The 23,489-nt window shown below is 43.2% G+C and overlaps 1 protein-coding gene across 3 annotated transcripts; it reads left to right on the top strand.

The window, feature by feature from the left end:
- Positions 1-1,322: 1,322 nt before the first annotated feature.
- Positions 1,323-18,880, top strand: LOC108941969 (ras-related protein M-Ras). Of its 3 annotated transcripts, XM_018764936.2 has the most exons (7): positions 1,323-1,516; positions 6,891-7,097; positions 8,875-9,028; positions 9,658-9,757; positions 15,005-15,084; positions 15,620-15,696; positions 17,254-18,880. In XM_018764936.2, the coding sequence occupies exons 2-7, from the start codon at positions 6,905-6,907 to the stop codon at positions 17,418-17,420; spliced, it is 771 nt and encodes a 256-aa protein (XP_018620452.1). In that variant the 5' UTR covers positions 1,323-1,516; positions 6,891-6,904; the 3' UTR covers positions 17,421-18,880. The 3 variants fall into 3 exon arrangements, with proteins under 3 accessions (XP_018620452.1, XP_018620454.1, XP_018620453.1); XM_018764938.2 differs by lacking the exon at positions 6,891-7,097; XM_018764937.2 differs by lacking the exon at positions 15,620-15,696.
- The last annotated feature ends 4,609 nt before the right edge of the window (positions 18,881-23,489 follow it).

Raw genomic sequence — 23,489 nt, 5'->3', positions numbered from 1 at the left:
TGAATCAGCCTACACTTTGTTTCATATATGGCTGTGGTATAAGAAGAAAAAAAAAAATTCCCTTTTGTAATAAAAGTAGGCGTAATGATTTCACTGAGTTTAGCACAGTGTGAGCCGAGGGGGACAAATGTAGCTATGTATACACCAAAGTAAAAGTGTGCCACTCCACATATGGCACATTTTAATAATCAGTTGTCCACAGATGGTGTGGTGGTTAAGAGTACACACACACACACACACACACACACACATTTTCAGAACCGCTTGCCCCATACGGGGTCACGGGGAACCGGAGCCTACCCGGCAACACAGGGCGTAAGGCCGGAGGGGGAAGGGGACACACCCAGGACGGGACGCCAGTCCGCCGCAAGGCACCCCAAGCGGGATTCGAACCCCAGACCCACTGGAGAGCAGGACTGTGCTCCAACCCACTGCGCCACCACACCCCCCTATGGGTTAAGAGTATTGTTTTGCAATTTGAAATTTCCCAGTTCAGATCTTCCCCAGCTGTAATACCCATGATCACTGTTCTTACCCTGAACTTGTACAGTATACCCGTCTGTATAAACCCAACATTATAAATCACTTTGAGCATAGGTGTCAACTACATAAATACTAAAAATAATAACAATGGCATAAGCTGAATCCTCTGTGTATTGTCCAGTTTTTAGCTTTTTTTTAATTGCAAATAAATCAAACACTGTCTTACATAAAAATTATAGTAGGAAGTATTAACATCATTTTCCTGCATGTTTAAAATATTGAGAAAATATTTAAATCTAATAATACAGTAACACCAGTATTTAGATGGAGGTGATTATTGATAGATAGGTAGATATCCTAGTACTTGGACTCTTGAACTATTTCAATATGAACAATAAAACAGTAGCAATCCATGTTACACTAATCAACATACTCTAGATTTGCGGCTATAAGAATGTAACACCTTCACCTGCAAGCATATAACAGCGTCTTATTCCCATTTCTGTGCACTTTGACACACACTGCATTCCACCTTAAAGCGGAGCGAGCGGTTGCAGCGCGGTGGAACAGTCCACTTATGCGGCCACGAGGGGGGAGCCGTCGGGGCTGCGGGCTCTCACACAGAGTCCCTCACCCACAGACACACACACAGACAGACAGACAGACTCGGCTGTCAGAACGAAAACATTTCATTAGAGTGCATGAAAGGGGATACGACTTTACCCTGGAGGGACGTATGAAAAAAGGTGGTTAAAGCGCTTTCCGCCGACTGATCCGTCCTCCCCCCCCTCCCACGGGGCGTTTCTATTTATAGTATCACACGTAGCAATATAAAGAAGTGCTACTGGGTATTTCGCTTAGCTGTGCTCTCTTTTCCATGGCATGAAGTGTGTCCGATGTGATCAGTGAGTGTAGCGCGCCGCAGCGCGGGAAAGGGGCGGCGGCGGCGGCCCTGAGGGGAGCGGGCGCCTGCCCGCACTCTGCTCCTGCGGAGCGCCGAGCCGGAGATCGTCGGAGCCGCTGAAACTCCACGGTACACGTCGCACGTGGATGGTATACAGTCACACTAACTGGGAAGTCAGTACTGTAGGTAGCATGATGAATTGTTGAACACATACGTTCCTCTCTGCTTGGCAATCGGGAAATCGATAGGGTGTCAATGCAATGGGGGTTAGTGTGAGGTCGGCATCATGTAGTGTGACTTGGGTGTGTGTGTTAACTCGTGTGCTGAAGTGAAGACTAGTAGTACTAGTGTTCGAGAGGACGCGGCTCTCCGAGACAACTGTGAAAACATCCAAAAACGGAAGTTTCCCCACTTCAGCTTTTCCCCACAAAAAAACTGTCACTCAACGCAAACATAAGTCAGGTATCATTCATTGCAGCACTGACCAGTGACTTTGCAACTTTTGAAGTTCTCCGAACTTGTGCCGTTTTTATGCTATGTCTCGTCTCTTTTTCAAATGATAACCTGGCCTGAAAACAGTTTGATTGTTGACAGCTGGCAGGAATAAGAAAGATAAGGGGGGCATGATGAGGGACATAATGGTGCGAGGAGGCGGATGAGCATCACTGTCATGAGAATCTAGTACAGCTTTACAGTGCAATACAGTACCTCATTACAATACAGTACTCTGTGACTCAGTGCAGGTGGTGCATTCAGCAGCCAGCACTGTTTAAAGTACAGTATCTCCTATTCCTAGTAGTGGCCAGAACACAAAATCAGCTCCAATCTACTTCCCCCGCATTCCTCCTCTTGTCACATAGTATTACAATCGATAGAATATGATTCTGTCCAAATTATTGTATAAAATCTGGTTGCTTCCCATTAAAATGAAATACAGTACATATTTTCTACATGATCTGAGAGTTGTGACGATTCCATACCGAGGGGAAATGAATTATGTTCTGAGAATGAATCATCCTGTAAGCCTGCTTTGCTCGTGTGTTTTTCTTGCAGAACACAGTGGAAAGAAGGAAAGGATTCACTTTTTTTTTTTTTTTTTAATTTTTTTTTTTAACTCTGTCTAGATGTTCCTTAAGTTCATTAGAGAAACTCTCTGGGTTGTGTAACCCTGACAGATAGGAAGTGATCAAAAGTGCATCATGAGTCGTCACTGCCCATGGCACTCTCCATATAACCCCGAATTTTAAACAGCACTTTCTTTTGACAGGATGAAAAATTCCTTCTCAGAGGTCTAAACACAACTTTTTTTAACAGAGCTTTAGGTTAGCTGGCCAAGAATGAGTGGCATTAAAAATAGCATACAAAAGGAATGATGTATTGATGAAAGTATGAATTCTGCACTTTGATCGTTAACATCTACTGTGAATACTGCAAAATGCCATGCCTGTTGTGTCTTTGTCTCTTGAGGAAGAATATTAATACAAACTAATAAATTCTGTTGAAATGGTGTCAATAATTCAGCGTAGAGTTAGTAAACTGTGGTCTAACACACAAGTTTGTGCTCTGAAGGAAACAGGAAAACTATGAAGGTTAACATTACTAAATTTTTCAGTTTTTTTTTTCTTTCCAAAGTCAGAATTATGTTGCACTTGTTGTTTCTCAGTGTTGCAACAATGCTACTTGCTGTGCCACTGTGCCGCCTAGTGTACCAGCTGATCCTTAAAACCTCATCTTTAACTCCTTCAGCCAACTGCTTAGCATTCAGGTGTGTAAATAAGAAGAATGCTTTGCATACTGATAAGGTGTTCTTGTGACGTCCTGCATTTGCTCCGGTGAAGAGAAGGCAGAGTTGGGGGAGGTGACCCCTGCTGAAGGGAAGTACTGCACTTTGCTTCCTGACATTGCGAATGGTGGGAAAGGGACTCATAGCCTTAGGAGAGGTCTTACTTCAGAGCAGTGCCATCTGCCCAATTTTCTGATTGCCAACCTCATGTTGACGTAGCCAAGCATTCACAACCCCTGGTTGGTGCTGTCATTTCCTCGAACCGCACTAAAGAAACTGTGCTACCCTCATTTTTGGTGTTATCTGCACTTTAGTTACGTGAATAGTCTTGTTGCTGGGATTTCAGTCCTGAAACATCTTCTGTGATACTTTGATGTTTAGAGTCTATGCAGTGGTGTATTACATATAGGGAATACATTTTGATTTATTCAATTGGCACTTTTCTCCTTAACATCTTCACCTGTTTACATTTACATTTATTCATTTAGCAGATGCTTTTCTCCAAAGCGACGTACATCTCAGAAAAAATACAATTTGTGCATTACATTAAGATAAAGAGACTTGGCTGCAGATATGTGATTCTTAAGTAAACCTAGTTAGTTACTTTCCACTTGATGCACCAGTGTTCATTGCTCAAGTAGATGCATAAAATGCAGGATAGATGAATCCTGATAACATTCCTACTTTTTTTTCCTGTGATAAGGTACACAAACAAGCATTCACATACAATGCCGGGGTAGCGGCTGTGTAAGGGCTTATCTGGGAGTGACGATGAAGTTACGGTATATGAACATTTACACTATACATGAGTTGGAGAGATCTTGGGTGAAGTGGGTTCAGAAAAGGTGAGTTTTCAGACCCTTCTTGAATGTAGACAGAGTTTCTGCAGTTCTGCGTGAGAGGGGAAGGTCATTCCGCCAGAACTGAGAACCTCCGTGCTCTCCGTGCGCGGCACCACCAAGCGAGCAGAAGTAGATGAGCGAACGGGTCTGGCTGGGGTGTATTGGTTGATCAACTCTTGTAAATGGCTGGGAGCAGTTCTGTTGATACATTTGTAGCCAATAACCACAGTCTTGAATTTGATCCGGGCAGCTATAGGAAGCCAGTGCAGAGAAATGAGTAGAGGAGATACACGGGAATGCTTTGGCAAATCAAACACACCTTGTACAGCAGCATTCTGTATCAGCTGCAGAGGTTTGATGGCAGTAGCGGGAAGGCCACACTAGGGAGACGTGCCGTAGTCCAGATGGGATGACACCATGGCCTGGACAAGTAGTTGGGTAGAGTCAGTTGTGAGGTAGGGACGGATCCTACGAAGATTGTGCAGGATGTATCTGCAGGACTGGGTTGTGGCTTTGATGTGCTGAGAGAAAGAGAGACTTGAGTCAATCGTCACTCCGAGACTTTTAGCAGAGGAGAAAGGCAAAATAAGTGAGTTGTCCAGTTTGATCAATAGATCGTGACAGGATGACAGGCCAGCTGGGAGGTGAAGATTCTCCGTGTTGGATAGGCTGAGCTGGAGGTGGTGATCAGACATTCATGCAGAGATGTCCGACAGGCAGGCAGCAATGTGTGCAGAAATGTCTGATGCTTCAGGTGGGAAGGAGAGGAAGAGCTAGATATTATCAGCATAGCAGTGGGGTTTGAATCTATGGGAGGTGATGACTGGGCCAAGGAGGTGTAGATCGAGAAGAGATGAGGACCCAGTACCGAGCCCTGCGGGACACTGGTTGAGAAAGGCAGAGGAGAAGAATGAGAGCTCCGCCAGACCACTTGGTAGGATCTGTCAGATAGGTAGGACTCAAACCATCTTAGTGCCGCTCCTTTGATCACAAGCTGACTAAAAGAGGAGAGTAGTATTCGGTGGTTGACAGTGTCGAATGCTACAGACAGATCAAGGAGGATGAAGATCGAGGAGAGGGAGGAGGTTCTAGCCAACTGGAGAGCATCAGACACTGCCAGAAGGACCTTCTCAGTGGAGTGACCAACTCTGAAACCAAACTGATATCCATCGAGGAGATAGGCTGCCCGCTCTAGAGTTTTAGACAGGAAGGAGAGGAGGGATACTGGTCTGTAGTTTTGGTCTGAATTAGGATCCAGGGAGGGTTTCTTTAATAGAGGTGAAATGAGAGCAATTTTGGCAACTGGGAAACAGCCAGAGGAGAGCGAGGAGTTGATGATCTTTGAGATGAAGGTGGAGAGTTGCGGGGCAGTGTTCTGTAGGAGTGACGATGGGATCGAATCAAATGAGCGGGTGGTGGCTCTGTGTAATATTTATACAGCAGAGCAATTTAGCTGTCTTACTCAGTGGTACTGTAGCATTAGGTGGGATTCAAACCTACAAACTTCAAATTGAAAGGCAACAGCTCTAACAACTACACAGTTAGCCTTAAAGTATCTACTAAGAATCCCTTTGTTTTATGTAGGTCAGAGGATATTCACTTAGCATGATGAGTTTATAACATGATTTTTGCTACATTTCAGCTCACATGACGATGATACTTAAGCCATGGTTAGATTAACATGGTTATGGTTAGTTTAACTTATTTAACTTTAATTGGAAAGGTAATTAGCTTGAAAGGGTGAATTAGCTGGCTGTCAGGGTCTGGATAACATGACTGAGTGCAGTTCTCTGCAAAAGAAGAAAGCTTAAACTGTTAAGTGGTTATGCTGCATATTTTAGCTGATAACTCATTGCAACAGACTTCTAGCTTGAGTAAATTAGTCTATCTACTGGTTTCTAGGACTTTCCAGATTAGTTGCAGCAAAAGGCATGGCATGGTGGCGTGGCCAGCAGTGCTGCTGTCGTACAGTGCCTGGCTGGTGTGAGAGGACATGGGTTCAGTCCCCAGTCAGGCTGTGTGGAGTTTGCGTGTTCTCCCCGTGTCTGTGTGGGTTTCCTCCGGGTATTCCGGTTCCCTCCCACAGTGTGTGGGCTGATAACACTACACAGAGTTAATTGGAAGTCACTTTGTATGACTACCAGGGAGTCATACAATACGTACCTTGCTGAGCTGGGAAATCAAGCTACCATACAACAACAATGCCATTATTACCTGTAAACTGACTTAAAAGTCCTATTTAATCTAGATTCCCAGGAGGGGTGAGCAGCCACTGGCACTTTGACCTCGGGAGGCAGCCAATTAATGTGGAGAAAAAGAGCAGGGGTCCTCAGGCCAGAGACATAGAGTGGCCGAGTGGTGGCTAAATTTTGTTACAGTGAAAGCTGATGAGAAGCTGCAGCTCCCTAGTAATCCACATGTCTAGACCGTACTTCCTGCTGGCAGCTTGGGAAAGCTTGCGATTGGTGTTTAGATGGCACTATCTAAAAGTCTTGTGTGTTTTGCCTGAGCTTCTCAAACGGCTCCTCTGTTGGGTAATGGTTGTGGCTCTGGCCTTGTCACAATGTCTCCCACAGACACCCCCTCTGCCATCTCGTCTTTAATTTTGTTTTGTTCCACTTATCCCCCTGCAGACACAAGAGCCACGGCTGAATATGAAACATCAGTCTTCTGTGCAGAACTGAGGTCACACAGAGAGTGGTGCTTTTTTTTTTTTTTTTTTTTAATTTTTTATTATTTATTATATGTTGAAAGCAGATGTTTGAGCCCTTGACTCTGGCTGCCTTTCTCGCATCTTTAACACCTTGCCTTTAACACCCGTGCAAATCGCTGTTTGAGAGAGTTATCGTGTGACAGTTTTCTCGTCTCTGTGTTTCAGGTTTAGCTGTCTCCATGGCAACCAGTGCCGTTCCCAGCGACAACCTCCCCACATACAAACTGGTGGTGGTGGGAGATGGGGGAGTGGGGAAGAGTGCCCTCACCATCCAGTTCTTCCAGAAAATCTTTGTACCTGACTATGACCCCACCATTGAGGACTCATACCTGAAGCACACAGAGATCGATGGCCAGTGGGCAATCTTGGATGGTAAAGCAGCACTCGTTTAGATAGATAGATGGATAGATACAACTTTATTGTCATTGCATAGTACAGGTACACAGCAACAAAATGCAGTTTAGCATCTATCAGAAGTGCAAATAGTATAATTGTGCAAATGAACAAGTGCAGTTAAAATATAAGAAATATATGTACAACAAGTAAATAAATCATGAATAAACTTGCAACTAGTAAAGAAATGACTACTAAATTGCAAATTCTTTGGAGATGCTGAGCCTCGTGTTGTACACGTGCCACCATCTTGATGTTGAATTTATCATCATGCTTTCAAAATAGGTCCAACCATGTTTTAAATGTTTCCATTCTGGTGCTGACAAGCTTTTGTTGAAAATGATACCCACTGCTCTATTGTCTTTTTACTGCAGTCACTCTCCTCTGGGCTCCTCACCATCCAGGTTTGAAGGAGATATGATCCATCAGTCTGAATTTGTGATTGATACTAACAAAACATTGTAGCGGGGCAGGATGGGCTCATAGACAGGACAGCAGCCAGGTCATATATCATTTTCAGAACTAGTGATGGTCCTTCTCCTTAGGATTTCTCCTTAAAAATGTGGTGAGTGATGCTGATGAGGCCACAGTGCATCTCTATAGGAAGTGATGATCACAAGGAACAGCTGCTGAAACTTTATGGAGACTCCTTTCACATTTAAACTTTAGGGCTAAGACTAAGGAGGGGAGTTTTCTGGGGTGAATGTCTAGCTGTGCTTTTCTTTATGGTTTTGAGGGTTTTGATAAGTGTTCATTTAATGTTTTCTGCATTTCAATTTTGAAGGTTGCTTTTTCAGTCTGTGCCAATAAGCCTGTGAGGTTACATTTGATTAAAAGCTGCCTAATGCTGAGCTTATTTAAGAAAAACTAATATAATCAACAAAACTTGGAATTCCACATTTGCTACGTAACACCTGGTCATTCCTTGTGCCAGACAGATTTTTTAGTGTGTGATCTGTGAGTTCCCTCTGAACTGCTGGATCCCTCCCAGCATTCAAGAAGGGTCTCAAAACACATCTCCTTTGGAATCACTTCTCTCCTGATCTTCTAACTGCTTCTTATACGACATTATACGTCGAAGGTTGTTGCGATCAACTCTGTAGTTCCTTTCAAACTCAGTTTCACATGCAGCTACTCATGTAATGTGTGCTGGCAAAAACAGCAGTATTGGAAAAACTAGTTGCGTCCCGTCCTGGGTGTGTCCCCTCCCCCTCTGGCCTTACGCCCTGTGTTGCCGGGTAGGCTCCGGTTCCCCGTGACCCCGTAAGGGACGAGCGGTTCTGAAAATGTGTGTGTGTGTGTGTGTGTGTGTGTGTGTAGTTGTGCTTCAACAGGTGCTCTTCTGTATCTGTACCTCTGTTGTGAAATGAATTTGTGTTTACTCTGAGTTTCTCTCACTTTGGAGAACAGTGTCTGCTAAATGAGTAAATATCAATGTACGTAACTCCTGAACTTGGCACTTTAATTACAGTATAACATGGTAATAAGACACGGTACAGTCATAATTTATACTTGTGTGTCTATCGCTATGGGGTGGTTGGTAGTGTAGTGGTTAGAGCTCTTGCCTTTGGAAGGTTGCAGGTTCGAATCCCCCCTCCAGCTGTAATACCCTTGAGCAAGGTACTTACCCTAAGTTCCTCCAGTAAAATTACCCGAGTGTATAAACGGGTAAACAATTGTAGATACCTTAGCATTGTAAGTCGCGTTGGAGAAAAACATCAGCCAAATGAATAAATGTATTGTATGTGTTCTACAGTCCTGGACACAGCGGGCCAGGAGGAGTTCAGTGCCATGAGGGAACAATACATGCGCACTGGGGATGGCTTCCTCATCGTCTTCTCTGTGACAGACAAGGCCAGTTTCAAGCACGTGGACCGCTTCCACCAGCTCATCCTGCGGGTGAAGGACAGGTGATTAAGGAGCTGGAATGTGTGATCACCTGCTGTTATTCTGACACCTCTGATAATCCAATGGGAAAATCCCCTTAAATCTAGAAAACGGCTATAAGGGTGTCAAACACACATCCTGGAGGCTGGACTCCCAGCCCCAGCAAAAGGTGTGTGGGTTTTTGGCCTTGACTGCTATTATTACTACTTGTTACAGTAGTATAAATAACAGACTAATCAAAAAGTCACTAAACCAGTCAATCAATCAGGCTTTTGAAGTTATGTTGTAAGAAACTCAATCTGTTATACAGCCATACTGTCAAATGCCCAATGATAACCAATGAAATTAGTGTTTTACTTACTTTCTCAATGTTCGTTGTTGGCTGGCTGAGGACACTCCTGAAATACTTCTATCAATTGTTTACAGAGATACTGGTTTTTATGGATATGAAGGGAAAGCCTGCTGGCTGGTTTTCCCATAGTTCAAACAATCCGGAAAGTGCAAATGCTGCCATAAAGCTCTCCGTTTCGTTTTGCACCTTTGTGTTAAATCCAGTCAGGGGTTCGATAATATCGAGCATGATAATGAGATCTTTGAGCCATTCTTTGTCCAGAGGGAGAACATCACTTATCTGTCTGTTCTGTCCTTCCAGGGAGTCTTTCCCTATGATCCTGGTAGCGAACAAAGTGGACCTGGTGCACCTGCGCAAGGTGACAAGCGAGCAGGGCAGGGAGATGGCAGCTAAGCACAGTGTGAGTGTCCTAGAAGCATCTGATCTGTGTGCCTGCAGACAGGAACATGGGAGCATGGTTCGGTAGATGGTTCCTTCATTGTTCTTCCACAAGTATCATTCATAGTGGCTTGAACTGTTGCCTCAGTATTGGAATCTTCTGGAGTTAAGCCTGCTCTTGCGGTAGCCTTGATTAAGGTACTGATCCTGAAATGCTCCAGGAAGATTATTCTGCTGCTTAATGGGTAAATAATTGCAAGTAGATTATTATATAAACATAACCTTGTCAGTCTGCTTGTCCAAATAAACTGTGACCTTAACCAGGGGAGTCACTAACTCTGCTTAAAGATCTTCAGTGTAGCATCCGGACGGGAGTCCGACACGGACGCGCGTTGCTATTACATCCGAACACGGACGAAACGTAAAATGACCTCACGTGCAGAGTGATGTTACAAGTGCACTGTGCGTACTGCAAGACACTCGGTGGAAGTGAAACAGGAAACACGAGACCAGGAAACACACACGGTTTTTGAACTACGGTGAACAGTGAAACGCTACTCTGTGAGTATGACCGCAACCCCGAGACGTGACGAAATACCAGACTGGAACGCTGGACCAGGACTGGAGAACAAGAGGCAGGAACTGACAGGACGGGCACTCGGGACTGGAACATGAACACCTAGGAAACAGACTGAGGGAACAAGAGACTACTAATCGTCAAGCGAGCACAACAGAACCGCTTATTAAGAATCCGCAATCAGTTCTGCTCTGCTGGCTCCTTTTATACATCTGTGTCCTATGAGACTGTGAGCTGATACGTGGATGTTCCCTAGTGGCGCCGCCTCTGACCAGGAGGGGCAGTGACCCCGTGGGACGTGACATTCAGCGGTTCTACAGTTTAAGGGAGTCATATTTGTGAAACTGAAATTGTCTTCCACTTCACTTTGAAGACTAATCCCAATGTTTTCCACTTTGAATAGAATGATTTTGGAATAATAATAATGATAATATTTTGTTTTGGGATGTTAGGCTTTCATTCTTCTTTTGAACCTATAGCATACATAACTCATTGTAAGGTGTTTTTCAAATCAAAGTATGCCTCCTTCCTGTTAGAGCCATGGGTAACATCAGTGCAGTCATTTAGAGGCTCCAGTAATTACTTCAGCATGAATAAGAAGTCAATGAATCTGTTATCTGAAACAGGCAGAAGCAAATTTATGCTTACCTTTTGACTTTGCAACAGATTTTTTCCAGGTTACACTATTTTTTTTTTTTTTCTTTAAATTATATCCCTCTAAGGTGCAAAAGAAATAACACTAAAGAATATGCAGCAGGTGGTGTAGTGGTTAGACCTATCATCTTTGGACTTGGAGGTTGCAGCTTTGAATGACACCCTGTGCTGTACTATCCTTGATCAATGTACCTGCTCTGGATTACTTGAGCAAGAAAAAAAGGAGAAAAGGGTCAGATAAATTTAACTGATAGGTCTTGCACATATCATACATGTCTTGCACATGATGTCTTTATTGTTGTAGAGGGGACAGTTGGTGGTGTAGTGGTTGGAACTGCTGTCTATGGATCCAAAGGTTGCACGTTCAAATACTCTCACGGTTGAGTACCCTTGAGCAAGACACTTAACCCTCAATTGTTCTAGTAAAATTACCTTTCTGTATAAATGGGTAAACAATTGTAAGTTACTTTTGAGAAAAGCATCAGCTAAATGAATAAATGTAGTAATGTATGTGCTTTTTTTTTTTAAATCTAATATGTATACGACTTGAATGTAGGGAGAAATTGAGGATGTGACCAATATGCAGTGGAACACTTGGGGGTTCTTCCTACTACACCACTGCCAGCTATTCCTGACTTGCAGGCTTTGCTGTGGCTGTGTGTTTGGGTGCAGGGGCCGGTTGACGCTGTAGAGAGCAGACACAGTGTGTTAGTGAGATCTCGTGCTCAGGTTGTGCTGCAAAGGCTGTACTGGGCTGTGCACAACTGAAACTGTCATGTGAAACAAGAACAGATTCAGAGCTCTCTTGATGTTCCTGGAAGGAGGTGCTTGAGAGGTGGTGCCTCTGCGCTGCAGCATTAAGAAACGCAGCTAAGTAGCACACTGAATAATCAGAATCGGAACAAGCTTTATTGCCAAGTATGTTCACACATACAAGGAATTTGTCTTGGTGACAGGAACTTCCACAGCACAGACAGAATGACAGTGACAAGACAGAAGGGAAGATAGGATATGTGAATGAAGGATTAAAAACATATAAAGTACCCAACATACAAAAATAGTTACTAGACATTGTATGTATGTATGTACAGGTATGTTCTATACAAATGCAAGGGAGTGTAAGAGATATGATGTGATAAATAGTTATAAATATAAACACACACACACACTTTCTGAACCGCTTGTCCCATACGGGGTCGCAGGGAACCGGAGCCTACCCGGCAACACAGGGCGTGAGGGGGAGGGGACACACCCAGGACGGGACGCCAGTCCACCGCAAGGCACCCCAAGCGGGACTCGAACCCCAGACCCACCGGAGAGCAGGACCCGGTCCAACCCACTGCACCACCGCGCCCCCTAAATCTAAATAGCGTTGTGTGGTTTATTCACTGGTTTATTCTCTTGGGGGGGATTCAGCTGCTCATGAGGTAGATGGCCTGAGGAAAGAAACTTTTCTTGTGCCTGGCTGTCCTGGTGCTCAGTGCTCTGTAGCACTGGCCAGATGGCAAGGGTTCGAAGAGGAAGTGGCCTGGATGTGAGGGGTCTAGAATGATTTTGCTGGCCCTTTTACTGACTCTAGACGAGTGCAGTTCTCTGAGAGCCGGGGGGGGATGTGCCGATGATTCTTCCAGCAGTCCGAACTCTCTGCTGTAATTTTCTGATGTCTGATTTCGTAGCTGAGCCAAACCAGACAGTTATAGAGGTGCAGAGGACAGACTCAATGACTGCAGAGTAGAATTGCATCAGCAGCTCCTGTGGCAGGTTGAACTTCCTCAGCTGGCGAAGGAAGTACAACCTCTGCTGGGCCTTCTTCACAATGGAGTCTATGTGGGGCTCCCACTTCAGGTCCTGTGAGATGGTGGTGCCTAGGAACCTGAATGACTCCACTGTTGCCACAGTGCTGTTCATGATGGTGAGTGGGGATAATGCTGAGGAGTTTCTCCTAAAGTCTACGATCATCTCCACTGTTTTGAGTGTGTTCAGCTCCAGGTTGTTATGACTGCACCAGACAGCCAGCTCTTGGACCTCTTGTCTGTAAGCAGACTCCTCACCATCCCGGATGAGGCCAATGAGTGTGGAGTGTGATATTATTTCCTTTTCCTTTTATGCTGAATATAGCAGGAAAAAATTAAGGCTCAAACAGTCAGGCCTGTTTTGTTTTTTAATCAGTTTTTATAAATTTTTCATAACTTGCTCACCAGAGATATGATTCAGTTCCAGGGTTACCATCAGAAACCATCTCAGACCAGCTGTTTTGAACACGAAGACCAAACACAGCACAGTGTATAAACTTTGTTTTACATTTTGTTCATACTGCAGTGAAAATAAATGGACAAATGAATAGAACAAAACTGAATTAGTGTGCGAGGTCACACAGTGGTGTGGCGGGTTTGGCTAGGTCCTGCTCTCTGGCAGGTCTGGGGTTCGAATCCCAATCGGGGTGCGTTGTGACAGCCTGGTGTCCCATCCTGGTTGTGTCCCCTCCTCCTCCAGCTTTCACCGTGTGTTAGGCTCCAGTTCACCACAACCCCACTTGGGATAAACACACACACACACTTTCTAAACCACTTGTTCAGGAGGCTGGAGGGGGAGGGGACACACCCAGGACAGTACGCCAGTCTGTCGCAAGGCACCTCAAGTGGGACTCGAACCCCAGACCCACAGGAGAGCAGGACCCAGTCCAACCCACCGTGCCCCCCCATTGGGATAAACAGTTTCAGACAGTGTGTGTGTGTGTGTGTGTGTGTGTGTGTGAATTAGTGTGCCGTGGCTATAACGTGAGGTTTTATTTGCAAATTTCCACATCATATCTGTGCCCTTGAGGATGCTTAGTTGCTTACCATTTTAGATTCTTTTCATTTTTATCTATTTTTATCCTGTTTGTATGCATGTGCATGATCGCCTGTCTAAATGGTGCTGTAACCTGGATTCCCTGCCCTCCTCACAGGTTTTGAAAATTTTGGAAAGGTCCTGTCCTGCTTATAGTATTAGGCAGTATCATTTCTGTCTACAAACATTATTTTTGATAGAGCAAGTTTCAAATTATACCTGTGGCCACCCTGTTAGCAAGACAATAAAATCTTCAGCTTGCAGTGGAAAAAAAAAAAATCAATAAAACTGCCGTACATGAAGGCAATAAAACTAAATTGGGGTCAATTTCCTGCACTTCTAGGGACTGTTTGTTAAAGAATTAGAATCATGAATTTTGAAGCAATTTCTCTTCCCGAGAGAGCAAGAGCTGCGTGACAACCAACAGAACAAAGTACATACAATAGGAACAGAATATATCTGTGTTTATATCTGCACTGCCTCTTTGAGGTAAGACTGCGGCACACTCTAAATTAAGAGAGAAAGCCAATTGTCAAGTTGTTAGTTAAGGGAAATTTGAACAGCAAGATGTACATTGAGCTGACACTTCTCTGAAGTAGCTCAAGATACTACAATTATTTACCCACTTATACAGCTGTGTAAGTTTTATTGTATCAATATGGGGTAGTACCTTGATCAAGGGTACTACAGCAGGTGATGGATTTTGAACCTTCAACTTCAAACTCTAAAAGCTCTTGCCACTATGCTACTTGATACACCAAAGTATCCAATGTTGTACTGTGCAGTTTGAACGTATAGAACATATAGAAGTAAAGCTGAGCCTAAAGTGTGCATGCGGTCTGCTACATGCTAATGTTAAGTCCTAATTTAGGCTGCAGCTACGAATGTGAAACCTTGTGGCTGACCAGGGGTCATGAACACTGAAACATGGGGCCAGTCTCTAAAGTGCAAAGTTTTCGGTTGTGACCTGCAGTTTATCAGAATACAACATGAAATTTCCTGCACTGATCTTACCATGCTGTGTTCCCTATTGCTGAAAATAGTCTTGTTTTGTGTTACTTATTTTGGCCTCATGTGACTTTCCGAAACTGGCTGGCAAAACCTGACCTTGACCTTGACCCAGGTTACTGAATTCCACATCCACAGTTCCCTGCACCTGCTCATGTTCAGTTGCATGCCACCACACTCATTGGTCCTTCTTTTTTGCAGATTACTTACATCGAAACAAGTGCCAAGGACCCTCCACTGAATGTGGACAAGGCCTTTCATGAGTTGGTCAGAGTAATCAGGTAGGTAAGCTGTGTAAAACAGCCAGACTCACTATCTTTTTTGTGCCTCTTACTGCAAAGCTTGAACCAGTGGTACCCAAATCCTTGAGGAAAAAAGACATTAGAGTTTTAAAAAAAAAAAAAAAAAAAAATGGACATGGACACTGGACTTGAAGGGAAAAAAATATTTCGGACACACACACACACGCATGCAGTGTTTGAAACCGCTTGTCTTGAGTGGGGTTGCAGCGAACCGGAGCCTGAACCGGAGCCTAACCCGGCAACACAGGGTGCGAGGCAGGACGGGGAGTGAACACACCCAGGACAGGATGCCAGTCCATCACAAGTTACCCAGACCCACAAGAGAGCAGGACCTGGCCAAACCCGCTGTGCCACCCTGCCCTCCCCCATTTTGGGGCATTTTTTTTTTTTAAAAAAATATATTTAAAGATTTTGCAGTTCTAACTGCTACTTCTACTGCATTTTGTTTGTGTGTACCTGTACTATGCAATGACAATAAAGTTGTATCTATCTATCTATGCTACCATGTGTGCAGCAGGTGGTGTAGTGCTTACAGCTTCTACCTTTCACCTGAAGGACCTGGGTTTGAATCCCTGCTCCTGCTTCTTCAAGGTAGTCCCTCGTGTAGTGCCCTTGAGCAAAGTACCCTGAATTGAGTAAAAATTACCCAGCTGTAGAAGTGTGTGTGTGTGTGTGTGTGTGTGTGTGTGTGTGTGTGTGTGTGTTATTTAACATTGTAAGTCACTTTGGACAAATTAATTATGGCCGTTAATCATGACCTGCAGATACACATAGGTTGGAGCTGTTGCTGTGTTGCCTTGCTGAAGAATCCTTCTCCTGTCTTGTCAGAGCACATAATGCTCAAGTCTTCATTGCTGTGTTGTGGCCCACCTTGAACAGAGGGTCCAGTGTGTTCTGTGGACTCAGGGTTAAAGGTGGATTTGGGAATTCAGAACGAATTAGAGGAACCTTGTTTAGAAACCAGGCCCCTTACAAAGGCCATTTCATTGGGTGTGTAACGATGATCATGTCTGTTTGGGTTTCTATTAAATGTATGTAGTTTAGTCTACAAAGTGAAGTGATGTGCTACCTGTAAAACAGGGCCCAAGTAAGGACACGGTACGTACAAATAAAAACACTCCATTTCAACTTTGGCATAGCTGGCAACGTTCCTTGTTTGGATCAGGCAGCTTCAAACGTTGTCTGGAGTCTTGGTATTGAGAAGAGAATGTTCTTCCTCTGGCGATCTTGTGGTATTGAATTGTTTTAACCCTTGGGTTGTGTTCTGGTTGAATTTGACCCATTTGTAACTTTTGTAATCATACATTTATATTTGATTATTTTATCACAAATGGGTTTTTTTTTTTTTTTGATTGCCATAAGGCTTTGTGATGTCCAACCATACTAGGAATCTGAATATTAAATAATGACCAGTTTCTGAATTTTTTTTGTTTTGTTTTATTCAGATTTAGTGCACCTGTGGTGTGTCTGGTCAGATCTAAGAAGTGAATTGAACAGACTATAGTAGAGAATAAAAAGCAGAGTATTAAATGCCAAATTCAGGAGGAGTTCTCTCTCTCTGGTATACACACGTGCGCAGACAGAGACAAGTGGTGTTATTTCAAATAACTGAGAGGTATAGACCATAAATTCCAAAAAAGATAAGGATCTGATGAGCACTAGGAATACAGCTGATTGAAAGGTGCAGCACAATATTAAGTAATCTATGTTTTCTAATTGCTTTATAAATAATTTTAATGAGTTTTGGAGGGGAACACCAAAAACAGAAAGCTGTCTTGAACATCTCGCAAAGGGTTGTGAAGCATCAAGCAATATGGGTCATTTGGAACAGTACCTCTTGTAACCCCATCATGAATGCAGGACAGCAGAGAACACCCGTAGTTGTGACGGCGCAAACAACTTGTAAATTTTTATAAACATGGTACGAACTGTGCAGGCTCTTCAATATGCAATTTCTGGGAAAAGTTGGAGTAATTTTGTAGGAATCTGGCATCTGTTGATTTGCGGTGTGGCTATATCATGTGCAGGCACCTACAGTCAGAAGCCCTGCAGCTGGTGCTGAGAACTGATTATCTACTGCATCCCTTTGTCCATGTCTCCTTCCCTTCATCCCTCCCTTCACTGCACCCTCATCCTGTCCCTTTGCAGGCAGCAGATCCCCGAGAAGAACCAGAAGAAGAAGGCCAAGTGGCGTGGGGACAGATCCACTGGTTCCCACAGACTTCACTGCGTCATCTTGTGATGACCACCCCCGGTCATCCCCTACCCCCTCCTCCAGCCTCCCCTGGGCGAAAGCTGCATGCCTTTTCCTGTAGTCAAGAGGGATAAGGAATAAAGCTCCACTGTTCAGACTCAACATGGTTCTCTCCAGTACACATACCACACTCCTCATGGGGAAAAAGTGATTGTACAAAGCTTGGACCAGAAGCTCTGTTCCATGGGTTCCTTGTCAAGGAACTGAACCCTTGTAGAGCCTACTTCATAGCTCTGCTGGAGGACAAAGGGGTGAACGCAAGGGTTTCTTGAAGGTTTGTAGCTGTTCACAGCAAGTTGGTCCCCATGTTTTTGTGATCCAGTTTCCTAGTGACTTTGCAGAAAGACTTTGCTTGGCTGAAGAATGTGGCTGAAGAGCCCGCTCTGTGGCCAAACCTCCTGTTTGTTTTGGGTGCCCCCTGGATGTCTAGCAACCATGGAGAGCTGACACGGCAGAAGGGACACAATTGTTTCTATTAGGATCAGCTTGCAGAGCTGAACAGGGAAGGAGTGAGTGAACGTTTGGACATCTCGATAGGTTCCAGCTGGTAGGCGTCATGGGAGGTTTTTCAAACACTGAACACTATGTGGAAGCCTGGACATCTGCCGGGGTGTATTTCATACATTAAACGGCGAAGGAGTCAAAATTTGTAGATCAGCACCCCCCCCCCCCCCCCCCCCCCCCCCCATTGTCAGGAAATTAGAAGAGAAAAGGAAAGTTTTATGAAAAGTGAAGAGTTTGGGATATGAAAGGCTGATCTCACCTGATGACAAACACCCACATTTGATACTATCGGTGTACCTTCTCGTGTTCTTTGTGTTGTTCACCACCTGGTCATACTAGGCTGAGTTAGTCTGATGCAGAATGGGGTCATAACTTGAACAGAGATTTGTGTTGATAGTGGGGCAAAGGGAATATTAATACTGGGGGGATGATGTAAGGTTGTGTTTTTTTCTTAGCTGGAGATGTGAAACCACAAAGTCTTATAGTCTTTTGGATGATCAAATGGCTTTCTTTTTGTTGTGTTTTTACATGACTAATTTATTACTCATTTGTTTGGATTGCGTATGTGATTTAGGTAGAAATATCTGTCAGTGCTTGGACTGCAGAACTGAAGCGCTGGGGCTCATCTCATCTGATCTGCTGAGTCAAAGATTTTCAAGCAAAATAATAAAGGTTACATCTTGAAAAACAAGCCAGTTCAGAGAGCACAGTTCATATGAATTTCCCCAAATGTCAGTCTTGTGACTTATGTGAAACTTGTACTGCACATCATCTAAATATGGTAAAAAGGTATGAGTATAAGTGGTGAAAGTAAATAAGGACACACATGGAGGAGAATATTGCAGAGGTACTCTAAGTGCTCACCAAGAGTCAAAATGGCCTTGATGGTATTTCAAAACAGCAGAGCTCCTGTTTTTCACTAGAAGGAGCCAGGTTTAGTCCCACATCCTGTGACGGTACCCTTAATCAAGATACTTACCCTAAACTACATTTATATTGATTTATTTAGCAGATGCTTTTCTCCAAAGCAACTTCCAATGACCTCTATGTAGTGTTATCAGCCCACACACCTTATTCACCAAGGTAACTTACACTGCTAGATACACTACTTACAATAGGTCCCTCATCTATACATCAATGGAACACGCTCTGTCACTCACACGCTATGAGTGAACAACATGCCTTTGGACTGTGAGAGGAAACCCATGCAGACACAGGGAGAACATGCAAACTCCACACAGATTGTGCAGGGATCAAACCTATGTCCTCTCACACCACCCAGGCACTGTGAGACAGCAGCACTACTTGCTGTGCCACCCCCCACCTCTAACTAGAACAGTAAAAAAGAATGTAAATCACTGTAAGTAGCTTAAAACTTAGGTCATTTTGGAGAATAGCTTCAGATTTATGGATGAATGTAAATGTAATTTTAGAAATAGTTTGTGTATTTCACGACTTGATGCTAAGTCCTTCAGTGTTCATACCTTCAGTCCTCACCCTTCAAACCTTGTAGTATTTTACCTCCGATGCCTGTAGTTTTTACTTTTATGCCCCAGTACTGCTGTTATTTATGATCTTGCTGTACTGTTTCCCTCTTTCTCTTGTTGATGTACTGATCCTCCTCTGTGACTTTCACAGGTGTACAGAGAGCATAAGATGTATGAATGTGGTTAACTGAAAGTCACCTGCAAGGAAACCACACAATTTAAATGAGCTAGCAGTGTGATTCTTCTTTGATCCTGGGACAACTGATAAGCAGCATGGCCACGATGCACTATGTGCCACTATATGTATCTACTTTGTGCTTGTAGGACCCAGAAATGGTCAGTGGAGCCCCACTGGGCACATGCACCAGTGGTGAGCTAACATGCACACATCACTTTTTTATTTTAGGTGGGTTGAATTAAAAATACAAATAAAGGTAGTATTGAATTAATGTACAGCTTCATTCTTCCTCCCCATATATGATCACTAAACATGCAAACATACGTAAATGATCAATGTTTGGAAAAAAAAATGCAAAATTGGATCCAGCACTATTCAGTATTTTCTTATACTGACACCTACACTCCTCAGATTTGAAGATCAAATACACTTTCAGAAGAGTGTCTTGTTTTTGTCTAGTTGTCTACACATGATGCTTGTTTCTTGTTAAGAAGTTCATTCCAGGTGTGGCCAGGCTCCAATTGCTTTTTCAATGCTTTCATCTGAGTAACACGATTCCTCCTTTTATGCATGGCATTTCAATGGACTCTTTAGGATAAGTACTAAAATGGCACTAGAACATGGAACCTACCTTCATTTTAGAAGCTACTGTTACTAGTGTTACCCCTTCTGTTACTTGCTGATCGGTACACCAGGGACCCAGATTTTGGAGCCCAGTGCCCAGGTCCTTGCTGTCTACAAATATCAGTCTCTGGGATTTTTCTCATAGTTTGGACAATCATATTTAAAAATTATCCGATTCCAGCATGAGGCATAATCCTCTGGGAGCTTTTGACTGTGTGTTGCTCACACAGCTGGGGGACAGGAATGTGCTTCCATCTGCTGTGTAGCATGTCGCAGTCGTCCAATGCTGTGGGAACAACTTTGCTGTGGTCTTTTACTGCCTGACCATGCTTATAGAAATTTTTCACAATTATTTGCGTGTTTTAGCAAGAATTTTTATGCAGGCCACATAAATAGCTGACGTTTTTATCCCTTTATTCAGCTGGCTACTAGAATAAATGAACACAAAGTCTTAAATAACTAAGTCCTAAGAGAATTTGATCAAAGGTACAGGTCTTTAATGACTGCACCACTTGTGGTAACATGCAGTAAATTAAACATAAGGCATTAAGCTATTGTTGGCTTTTACAAATCCTGTAACTTGTTCACATGGCTGGCCACCAACAACAAACAAATCATATATTGACTTTATGGGAGCTGTTATTAGCTACTAATCTACACACAGGATGCCAATAGCTCACAATCTTCAGTGTCAACTATGGCACCTGGTTTAGTTTACTGTGGCCTCCAGCCCAGGTTTGTGTTGGATCCATGGCTGCTATAGAAAAGATGCTTGGAAACAAAAATTAAGCAAAGAGAAAAAGTAAGGAGACAGGTTGGGAACTGCCATGTTGAAAACAAAGATGCCTATAGATACAATATCTGTAAACTTTTTTTTAGCCAGATAAGCCCATTACAGTAACTATATCAGTTACTGTTTAGTTATGTCATACTTCAGCAATTTCAGGTCTGCATTTAATTTTGTACAAATTAATTAAAAAAAAAAAAATTGTATTTGTCTTTAACATGTTTCAGATGCAAGGACGGGAAAGGGATGGCGATCCTCATATGCACCAAATGCAGTGCATCTTCACCTTCTGTGTTATTAAAGCACTGGGCAGACTGACTCCTGCCCCAGTCAATGGATTTATAATTAATCACCACAACTGTCATCACGGTCCATGCATGGTCTCTCTTCGGAAGTACTGACATACGTATATGCAATGTGTTTTCTCAATACATTGTAATACAATTTACTGAAAATTTTTTTGCTGAATATGTGCAAGTAAACATTTCTGGTTGAGGTATCTATTTTAGGGAGCACGGTGGTGCAGTGGGCTTGGCCAGGTCCTGCTCTCTGTTAAGTCTGGGGTTTGAGCCCTGCTTGGGGTGCCTTGCGACAGGCTGACATCTTGTCCTGGCTGTGTCCCTTCCCCCCTCTGCCCTTGCACCCTGTGTTGCCCGGTTAGGCTCTGGTTTGCTGCAACCCCTCTTGGGACAAACGGTTTTAGATAGTGTGTGTGTGTGTGTGTGTGTGTGTGTGTGTGTGTGTTCCTTCAATATAAACAAGAATCAAATTCAATCACCCTTGTGAAAAATGAAAGTGGAATTATGCAGTGGGGTGATATGAGAGGACAGCTCCACTGTAAAATTTTCTTGGTGCTTTGCTTGATAACTGTAAACATTACGTATGGATTTTTTTAGTGGTTTCTGTTGTTTTTTAGAAATAATACTTTTCTATACTGAAAAAAATAAAAAATAGATGAACACATTACATACACTATATAGAATGTGTGGACAGTATAACAGGAAAAAGAAACAAAAAGGAGTTTAACTTTGAAGTACTTAAATCACAATTACAAGCATAATGGCAAAGGTCAGTCATATTAGGCTGATTGTCCACTGTAAGAGTGACTATTAATACTTTGATATATGAGTTTTCAAAACAACATGATGCAGTTTTCAGAGTTCAGAGGAGGCCAATAGTTGGTACCTGAATTGCAGGAGCATTGGTCACAAAACTGTTCAGTTATTTAGCAGAGGAGGGGGAAAGGGAGGGTATTAGTTTATTACAGGTGGGGTTAAAGAGTAGATTAACTGTATTAAGGAGAGCGGAGGCTCTCAGAAGGAAGAGGAAAGAAAAGGAGCAGGACAGGGTGGCATTTTTCAGGGATCTAGTTAAATTTTTTAATACCTTATTTGGTAAGAAAGAATCTGGGCTGTTGAATGTAGAAAAGCAGGATTATCTGTATTAGGTGTACTCAGCTGGAGAACAAGATAATGAGCTTGAATTACTGGTGGATATCCCTCCTATATCAGAGGATATGGATGTCTGCTAAATGAAATGTGTAATATAATGTAAATGTAATATGGATGAGCAGGGTTGTCAGGGTTGAGGGTAGTTAGTAAGTGGATAGCAATGTTTTGGTAAGGTTGTGAACCTTTACTATTACTCATACCATTCCAATTAACACAAACATCACAACTCCATACTACCAACAAGCTCCCCCTCACTGTGAGTTGATTTGTTGGTGGGGGAAGAGATTAAGCTGCTTAGTCTTGAGTTGTGAAGATGTATGATGGAATTACCTAATGTTTTCTTGAAGGCTTCATGTGCAAGGTGTTGAAGTCTGTGGAACTGGGCCTAGTGTACAGCTGTTGATATAAGCAGATGGAATGTAACATTTTACCCTGTTTGTGTTGAATGAATATGTGTTAAGGGAAAATTCTCATATGGCAAAAAATGGACAAACTGCATCGGCAAAGAGGAACACTAGTCACAAGTCAAAGCTCACTGACAGAGACAGATGGACACTTAACAGGATAGCTGCTAAATGCCCCAAAAGTCCAGCCTCAAAAATTACTGCATAACTGAATCAGTACCTCTGTGACCCAGTCTCAAAAAACTGAGTACCATGAACCTCACAAACCTGAAATTTATGGCAGGACTGCCAGCTGCATAAAGAAACATACGTTGGTTTAAGGAGCACAAAACCTACATCCCCAAGCAATGGAAAACAGTAATATTTGAGTCATCTTTCACCCTATTTCCTCCACCCATCTATCTGGATAAAGGCAAAGGATGCCTTCAGGTCGAAATGTCTCTTGTCAACTTTTAAACATAGTGTGGGATTTGTAATTGTACAGGCAGCCATCTCGTGGGTGTCATTAGTCTGAGTGCACAGCATGTTTGTATAATGGTCAAAGAGTATGAAGCCATTTCACAGGACCAGGTGCACCATGTGGTGCAAAGTGTTTCCTCATGATATTCCCATCTTTCTAGGATAATAATGCCATAAACACTAGGGAAGTCAAACACTTTCCACGGCCTCCACAATCACAAGATCAAAACATCACT

Source organism: Scleropages formosus, chromosome 21, assembly GCF_900964775.1.
Source record: "Scleropages formosus chromosome 21, fSclFor1.1, whole genome shotgun sequence".
Classification (NCBI taxonomy): Eukaryota; Metazoa; Chordata; class Actinopteri; order Osteoglossiformes; family Osteoglossidae; genus Scleropages; species Scleropages formosus.
This window is presented reverse-complemented; position numbering and strand designations above follow the sequence as displayed.